This window comes from Pelophylax lessonae (genome assembly GCF_965119305.1).
Source record: "Pelophylax lessonae genome assembly, chromosome: 3".
Lineage (NCBI taxonomy): Eukaryota > Metazoa > Chordata > Amphibia > Anura > Ranidae > Pelophylax > Pelophylax lessonae.
Window position 1 is genome coordinate 420,248,039 of NC_138770.1, and position 9,643 is coordinate 420,257,681.

At 43.7% G+C, this 9,643-nt stretch overlaps 1 protein-coding gene across 1 annotated transcript; it reads left to right on the forward strand.

Annotated features, from left to right (window-relative positions):
- Positions 1-811: 811 nt before the first annotated feature.
- LOC309550168 (uncharacterized protein) lies at positions 812-8,082 on the forward strand (the record flags this gene model as incomplete). Its single annotated transcript, XM_082250598.1, has 3 exons — positions 812-992; positions 4,352-4,966; positions 7,913-8,082. The coding sequence occupies 3 exons, from the start codon at positions 812-814 to the stop codon at positions 8,080-8,082; spliced, it is 966 nt and encodes a 321-aa protein (XP_082106724.1).
- Positions 8,083-9,643: the final 1,561 nt, after the last annotated feature.

Sequence of the window (9,643 nt, forward strand, 5' to 3'; positions counted from 1 at the left end):
GCATCGGTAACAATTTTCTTCAAATTAAAGCAAAATAAATAGTAAACTTAAGCCTATGTTTGAAGTGAACATGTATTTCGTGTTACACTTCTATATGTAATAAAAAGGGGGTGCATTTAGCGCCCACTTGCTTGGGATTATGGCCACCTTCAATATAGCTTCAGGAATAGCCATAGGTTTAGTGGGATGGTTGCAGGTGGGCTATTATGGGGTTAATTCTACCTTTTGGAGCTGAGGCAGGTATCAGCCAATGGGGTAATTAGAGGCTTCTAGAAGACAGGTGCAAGGTGTTATAAGGAAGTGCCTGTGCCCTGCTTCCTCCTTTTGCATCCGAAGAGCAAGAAGGAAAGTTCAGCAGGAAGGAAAGTTCCATATTCAGCATTCCCTGAAGTTCTACTTCCTTACCTGGGGTCATGGAAGACTTGCTGAAGCAGTTGATTCAGAAGGCAGAAGGAGCCGGTGGAGAGGAATGGCTGCGGCGGTGTCTGTCTTTCTCCACAGACACTGAAGTACAGCAGGCTTCTCATGCAGCCGGGAGCATGAGAGACAGCGGTGTGGCGTGCCCCCCCCCCCTCCCACTCAAGAGTCTGTGCAAGGAGGACAGGAGCCAGGAGAACTGCACCCCCGAGCGCTGAGGAGTCGGGCGCCGGGGAGAAGACAGCGCCATGTGGAGGGAGGCGAGCGGGAAGCGGACCGGCCGGTCAGTGGACAGGACACTGGAAAGACAGGGGCGTGCGTCCGCCGCCCTGAGAAGAAGAGGAGAGCGGTCTCGCAGTCTCCTAGAAGAGGAGGAAGAAGCGTAGTGGACACTATGCAGGCGGGTCCCAGCTCGGGAAGAGGGCGCCATCTGGTGGCCAGAGAAGTTACTGCAGCGCCTGTTAACTCCTTACTGGAAGCATCTCCATTCATTCACCAGGCTCAAGGAGCAGTGGCTGATAAGGTGCTGTTGGAGGAGGCGGCTGGACAAGAGGCTGTTTCACCTCCAGCAGCTGGTGAGTCATCACAAATGCAAAATTTATCTGCGTTAATTGCTTCCTTGTCTTCCCTAGTTAACTGTTTGGCTCCTGGCATTGCGGTGGCTGCAAAAGATTTCTCAGCACAGCAATCTCAAAATGAGCCTGTTTTTTCTCCTTCAAGGTCTTCTCATGTTCCGTTTAAAGACCAGTGTCAATTTAATGCTGATCAAGTGTCTACCAGTAATTTTTTCTCTATGGCCCCTGTGACGCAGGTGGGTGGTAGCGTGCCGGAGGCGTGCATGAAGAGCGTTATGCCTTGTGGGCTACCATCTAAATGTGTCGGTTAAGGAAAAAATTTGGAGGGGTGATTTTGTAGATTTGTTGTCCCTGTTGCCGTCACATAAGGAATTTGCGAAAACGGACAAGAGGGAGGACAAACAGGATGAGGATAGGCGTAGGAGCGCACCTAGGTCTTTCCACAACTGGCTACAGGCATTTTGTATTTTTGCAGGAGTGATGGCGGAAAGACATCCGGAAAAGTGCGGGGGGTTGTTTCAACACTTAGACCACATCTTGGAAGCCTATAAGAGCTTCGGAGGGTTAGGATGGTATTTTTACGACGAGTCCTTCCGCCAAAAATTGTCGGTACACCCGTCGTTGCAATGGGGTATGAAGGACCTCGGCCTTTGGCTGAATTTGATGGCGCCCCAGAGGCAGGTACCCCCCAAGCAAACGCAGGCGGGCACTTTGAATATGGCTTACCGCAAGGGTTTTTGCTTTGCTTTCAATGAAAGCCAGTGTAGATGGAATGCTTCCTGCAAGTACAAGCATGAGTGTTCTTTCTGTGCAGGGCCGCACCCGGTGACTAAGTGCTTTAAGAAGTCGGCAGTGGGTGGGTCGGTGCTCACACAGAAGGATATTTTTCCTAAAAGCCTGCACGCCAGTGAGGCTGGAAAAATATACCCAAGCAGGGAGAAAGCACTTTTGCTCACTGAAGGGTTTGAGCGGGGTTTTCCGCTACCTACTTTTGCTGGATCTGGCTGCGTAGGGGTAAAGAATTTGAGGTCGGTAGATGTTTTTCCGCAGGTTGTGCGGGACAAAATTTTTAAAGAAATCGAGCATGGAAGGGTCTCGGGTCCGTTTGAAAAACCGCCGTTTGTTAATTTTCGCTTATCGCCTTTGGGAGTGGTGCCTAAAAAAGAACCCAATGAGTTTAGGGTCATTCATCACCTGTCCTATCCCAAAGGCGATTCGTTAAATGACGAGATTGATGAAGAATCTTGCTCGGTTTCCTACGCGATGTTTGAAGAGGCCATAGGAAAGATTAAGACTTTTGGGCCGGGGGCTTTGTTAGCCAAGGCGGACATAAAATAAGCCTTTCGCCTGCTGCCAGTGGCTCCAGAGGCTTTTAACTCGCTAGGTTTTCAGCTGGATGGTTTTTATTTTTTTGATAGATGCCTCCCGATGGGCTGTGCGCTGTCCTGCTCATATTTTGAGGCATTTGCCACTTTTCTGCATTGGGTAGTGTGTGTTAAGTCGGGTAGTGGCGGCGTGATACACTACCTGGATGATTTTTTATTTGTTGGGCCTCCAGATTCGGATGGTTGTTTGCATTTGTTGGAATCTTTCAAGGCAGTTGCAGATGAGTTTGGTGTTCCGCTAGCCGAGGAGAAAACGTGTTTGCCGGCCACGGAATTGGTTTTTCTGGGTATCCGGATTGATACCGTACGTTTGGAGTTTCGGTTGCCTGAGGATAAGCTGGCGAGATTGAAGGGGCTGAGTCGGCTGTTTTTGGCTAGAAGGAAGGTTTTGCTGAAAAGCATGCAGTCATTGTTGGGCTTGCTGGCCTTTACGTGTAGGGTGATGCCCATGGGGCGCGTTTTTTCGCGCCGTCTTTACCTGTCAACGTCAGGTTTAAAATCTCCGTTCTCCCACATTAGCTTGAATAGCTCTTTGAAGGAGGATTTACTGGTGTGGGACGAGTTTTTGGATACTTATAATGGTAGATCCTTTTTTCAGGCAGATTTTGTTTTCGCTCCAGATTTTCGTTTATTCACAGACGCTGCTGGCTCTAAAGGTTTTGGAGCAATTTGGAGGACGCATTGGTGCTGCGCGGAATGGCCGGAGTTTTGGAAATACAACAAGCTAACGAAAAATGTGGTGCTGCTTGAGATCTTTCCCATTCTGGTGGCTTTGGAGCTATGGGGCGTTTTCTTTGCGGACAGGCGTATTTTGGTCGAGACGGACAATAAGGGAGTCCTTTTTGCAGTAAATTGTCTATCTTCCAAATCTGTTTATGTCATCAAAGTGCATAGGAGAATCGTGTTGTTGTGTTTGAAGTATAACATCTGGCTTAAAGCGAAACATACCCCGGGAGTGCTAAATAACCTTGCCGATGCATTGTCTCGGTTTCAGATGGACCGCTTTCGAGAACTGTTGCCGGAAGCCGACGTGGAAGGTATCGATTGTCCGGGCCATTTGTGGAAAATTGTCGAGACCTAGTTGAGAAGGCGATTGAAGGTTCCTTGGCACCCAAGACTTGGGCGAGCTATACTGCCGCATGGAGAGACTGGTTGTGTTTTGCTGAATCAAGAGGTCTTGCCGATGGTTGTCCGTCAGAAGGGGTGGTGTTAGAATTTCTGGCTTCAAGGATGCAACAACAGGTGTCTTATAATCATTTGAGGAAGACGCTTGCGGGTATCTCATTCTTTTGTCGTCTAAAGGGGTTTCGGCCGTGTACGAGCTATTTTGCTGTACAACAGGCGTTGAAGGGCTACAGGAAGATTTCTTTTGTAAAGGACGATAGGAGACCTATTTCCCTTGATTTGTTGGGAGATTTATGTGCTGTAACGATTGAAGTATGTAGCTCCGTTTATGAAGGGATTCTTTTTAAGACGGCCTTTGCATTGGCTTTCTTCGGGGCTTTCCGCATTTCGGAATTGGTGCCTTTATCCAGAAGAGTTGAAGGGGGTATTTCGTTTAAAAATGTTCTGTTGGGTGAGGATGGGGTTCACATTTGGATTTGCCGTTCAAAAACGGATGCTTTAGGGAAAGGGGTAGGAATCAAGCTGAAGGCTCAGACGCCGGGGAGGGTATGTCCTTGGGCGCTGGTTCGGAGATTTCTGGGCATAAGGCCTCAGGGTGGTTTTCAATTTTTAGTTCACTATGATCTTTCCCCACTTACGAAATATCAATTTGAGTTTGTGTTGCGTAAGTGCTTAGAGCGGTTGGGTTTGCATGGATTTAAGTTTTCCTCCCATTCATTTCGTATAGGGGCAGCTTCAGAAGCAGCAAGAAGGGGTTTTTCGGAGGAGGTGATAAAAAGTATGGGGAGGTGGAAATCTAATTGCTTTAAAGTGTATGTTAGACCTAACATGTTTGTTTAATTCCCTCAGGTGGCCAACGAACAGTATGGATCCTGGGCCATTCGTTTATTTTCTGGGCAAGAAAACGTGCAGCTCAGCGTAATTACTCTACTAATTTGTCTCTCCCTTTGGAATCCTTTAAGTTATTCTGGAAAGGCATTAGGGGCCTCCAGTGGCATCAACTTTATTTTCATTTGACTAGACTTTATCAGAATTGGCCCCCTCCTTCCATTTTGTTGATACATGCGGGTGGGAATGATTTGGGGAACAGAAAAACGTTAGAATTATTATTTATGATTAAAAGGGATTTGCATTTTTTCTCTCTCTCCTCTCCTGGGACAGTAATTGTGTTCTCGGAAATTGTGCCTCGCCTTACTTGGCTGTCCTTGGATCAGAAGAGAATTATGGAAAAGATGAGAAAAAGGGTGAACAGGGCGATGGAGAAATTTATGCCGTCAATTGGAGGATTGTCATATAGACATGTGGATCTGGAAGGCGGGATACCGGGCCTGTACAGGCAGGACGGAATTCACCTTTCCGATGTAGGACTGGATATCTTTAACTTGGGTTTGCAGTATGGCATTGAACAGGCCGCGGTGGTGGGGTTGGGCCGTTCTTGTTGCTCAAGCCCGGCTGGTGGGGACGGTATTTTTGTTAATTGATTATGAAGTTAACGCTTGCTCGAGTTCTAAATAACTGAGCTAGTACAATTTATTTTCACTATGTGATTTTGGTTTGAAGTATTATAATTATTATTATTATTATTATTTATTATGATTATTGATCATCTGAGTATTTGATTTCATATTTAAAACCAATAAAGCGTGCCGCGGCCATTTTCTTGCCAATACTGCTGTTAAGTCTGGTTATTTACTAATTAAAGTGATGTTTGAATGGATGAAAGTGTGGCCTATAATCCCATAAAAAGGGGGTGCATTTAGCGCCCACTTGCTTGGGATTATGGCCACCTTCAATATAGCTTCAGGAATAGCCATAGGTTTAGTGGGATGGTTGCAGGTGGGCTATTATGGGGTTAATTCTACCTTTTGGAGCTGAGGCAGGTATCAGCCAATGGGGTAATTAGAGGCTTCTAGAAGACAGGTGCAAGGTGTTATAAGGAAGTGCCTGTGCCCTGCTTCCTCCTTTTGCATCCGAAGAGCAAGAAGGAAAGTTCCCCACCCCCCCTCCCTTGTCGCGTGCACACTTTGTGTGGTAGGGTCACCCTAGTATTCTAGGGGGGACGGTATTTTTGTTAATTGATTATGAAGTTAACGCTTGCTCGAGTTCTAAATAACTGAGCTAGTACAATTTATTTTCACTATGTGATTTTGGTTTGAAGTATTATTATTATTATTATTATTATTATTTATTATGATTATTGATCATCTGAGTATTTGATTTCATATTTAAAACCAATAAAGCGTGCCGCGGCCATTTTCTTGCCAATACTGCTGTTAAGTCTGGTTATTTACTAATTAAAGTGATGTTTGAATGGATGAAAGTGTGGCCTATAATCCCAAAGTCCTGGCTATGAGCAGGCATCAAAAGATGGGGAAATGTCTTCCATGGTGCTCCTTAGTTTTGGTATGATTTATTATTAGAGCCTGACTTTACCTGATTTCATGGCTAAGCTCTATCAAATGCTAACACCCTGGTATACAGTACACTGAGCTTTTATTGGTTACCGAGACACTCTCATTGAACTAGAGAGTAGCGTCTGGGCTTATCCATGAAGTCAGGCCCCAGAAACATAGCCATGCAATCAGGCCTCCAGGAACAATGTCAAAGTACATTAAATAGGGACACAAAAGAAGCTCTTATGGTTGATAAAGATAATAGCAGGAATCTTGCAGTGCCCAATCGTATGCAGGACATTTATTTAAAAATTTAAATTGGAATTTGGGTTCATTTTAAGAAAAAAAAAAATGGCATATGCACTAACCCACAACAACCAGTAAGAAATAATTTTTCACTGGAATTTCCACATTAAAATGTTTTGACAGCCAACTTCTGCTTTGAGATAAGCTACAGCACAGTTCATCTGTAGTGCACAGACAGGGTCCGTCAGGTGGTTTGATCCCAGGTTCTATTCCCTGAGGCACATAGCAGCCAGGCACATAGTGTTTCCCAATCACTTGAGTCAGAAAACAGGGTATGCATGTCTTTTTTATTTTTATTTGTTTGAGTGTGAACTTGGATAGGGTGAGGGTGAGCCTAGGGATGCTCTAATAACTGTAGAACTTGAAAATGAAAACATTAACTCTGCACTAATACTTAAGGGTGAAAGCACCCCCTTTGTAGTGTAGAGGAACGATACAAAACGGGGACTCCTCAGCAGGAATACAGTTCTAAATATACAAAAGAAAAGCTCTCCCATTGGAGGCCAAAAAAAAAGTCTCTTGATCTAGAAGGCTAGTACTCACTGTTTGCTGAATACTATGTAGCTGCCTGCAGTATCAGTTAGCTCTTGCACTTGGATTGCCTGTGTACTGGATCCTTAGAAGAGTTCTCTGTAATCTTCAGGAGGCTTGACCAGAGGTCCCCAGCCAAGCAAAAGCCAGGACCTCATAAAGAATTCTTCAAGCTGCAGGTGATCTCCCAGGGATGCCACAGCCCTCAGGCTGGGTCTTACTCCCCCAGGAATAAGAGACCTCTGGCCTGGGTTCCAACCCATTTATACCCCCCTCAGCCCCCTGCTGGTCACTCATTATATTGACCAGGGATTGGCTGAAGAGGCAATAATCTGCAGGTCAGGGTTTGTATTTTTCCACCCACTATGTCCCAATTCTCTCTGGGAAAACAGGGGGAAGTAATTGAGCCTGACCAATAGAACCCAGAACAGTCTTAACCATATGATACATGGTTCCAGAGAGGCCAAAAACTAAATTTAGAATCTAGCAGCCCACTGGGGGGGCTACACATTTTTTTGGTGCTGTATCGACAGCAGGTATTGATGCTATAGTCCTGGCCTGGATACAATAGTGCTGGCCTGTACACATACGCACCCACAGAGTGTCTTATTCAATCACTCTGAGCAGCATTAGTTTCTGACAGAAGCCTTTGTGCTGTAAATCCATCTGACCTCAGTGGGGCTACCTGTTGTGGAGACTCAGGTGCTCTTGCACTGACAAAATAATTTTCTTAGCCTGTCACTTACTGCACTTTCAAAAAATGCACAATTCACAATACATTCACTATTATCACAATAATGCTTAGTAAAATGTGGGCAAAATGTCTGCAACAAATTAGTCTAACTGCATCCCCCCATGTTACCTTTTAAATTACCAGGAGTATTAAAACACCACACTATTAATCTAATTTGCAGCATGAATTGAAAGTGAACATATGAGGATTGAAATATAGCGCTACCACTGCTGATAGTTGTCTGGTCATAATGCGTATTTACTAGCATCAATACTTTCTGATTCACTGACCTGGGACAAGTATGCAGATTAAGCATTCAGACTTTACTACTTGTTTCATTTCATGTCTTAGGAAAATCATAGGGTTTCAAGACAGCGAGGCATTTGCCATTTTCATTAGGCGATCAGCAATATCTTTCTTTATAAGTATCTCCCATTTCCCTTTAAGGAAGCGTTACCTGTCACGAGCAAACATTTAGCTCCAATAGGTATTTCTTGAAAGATGACAGGACATTCCTTGGTATATTTGACCATCAAGAAATAGATGGAATAGCTAGAAATAGCTTTCTTGAAAAGTTTAAAGCATCCTTCAATTCTAGGGGTGTTAAACCTAGATGATAATAAAGAGTGCTTGATGCCACTTAGCCAAACTGCTAGCAGGTTTCAGTAAGCATTCAATAAGAGTGTTGAGAGCTTGTTTAAAGTCCATCTCTGGGCAAAAAATGAATACCCTTACCACCACCTCTCACCCATCCTGCATGTTTTTTAAGCATGTTTTTCTCAACTGGCCACACACTAATAGTTTTTTGAACGAACCTGCATACAAATATCCATATAAATATTCTCAGTACACTTAATGACTTGACAAATGCTTTGAAATGTAATTTTCTTTTAACAATCGATTTTGAAACAAATGGACTTTGCTGAATGAAAACCACATATACTATTAAAAATGTGTTTATTTGAGAAAATTTTTCCATCCTACTTCTTCAAATTTTCTAGTCACTGCAGTTAAAAACGAAGGACGATTTGACCTGACTAATGATTAGAAAATCAATCAAATACTCTTAAAATAAAAAAAGTGCAAATTAAATTCTACTAGCGTATTAGCATCTATAGTCTGCTTTTCAGGTCCCTCGCTGATACTTACCCCATTGGCGCTTCTTTGATGATGTCACCACTGAGACTCTTCTTCTGAATGCTGGGAGAATCTCGCTACTGGGCAGCCAAGAGGAAGCATCGGTATCATGCTGGCAGTGATGTGGACACTCAAAAAAGGGCCCCAATTCTTGTAATGTGACTGTCTGTGCTCCCCTGTAGAACTGTGTTAAACTTATCAAATCTGGAGCTAAAGCATGCTTAAAAAGCTTCAAGAATGGTGTTTGAAACTTGCTATAAGCCTTGTAAGAGCTTTCTGTACACATTGCTTTATACGAACTGAAGCCCATGTGTACAAAAGGCATAGACCTTATCCACCCCCCCCCCCCCCCCCCCCATAGTACACAGATAAATAGCTCCCAACTGTCCTTCATTTGGGACTCTTTTGAGACCCCTGTTCCTCATGCAGCCTTAGTTACCCTTTTTTTTTTTTTTTTTTATTCTTTTATTGTCAAGGAATTTGGCAGTACAATACAGATTAGGTCAAGTTCATATCAGCCATGAAAAACATTGTCTAGACTAACAGACAGAAGTAGGTGAACAAAATTTAACCAACAGTGCAAAATACTCTGATGTCAGAAGAAAGTGGAGCATATCAAAAAACATAGACTGCGACGTATATCAGCATTAGGTCTATTGTTCGTATTGGATGTAGTTACCCTCTTTTTGTCAGATGTGTGCATCTCTATACAAAATGTACTTTTTTTTTTACTACCAATGTTATGCTACAGAAAACATTTTATCCAACCTCTGTTTCACTGCATGTGTTTTTTAATAAGCCAATATAAAGATAAAATAGAGGTCAAAAAACATTCGTGTGGTTTAGCTCATCATTTTCTGTATATAAGATCTTTGTGGCCCATGTGACCAGAGCCATGGCAGGGATGTGTCCTTTTCCTACGTGCTAAAAGGTATTCCCCTTTATCATTTCATAAATTATGGAGGCATGCAGATACCCAAATAGAAAACTGTAGGGCCTTTCTTAATTCTGATTTCACTGCATTCTTGAGACAGCAAACTA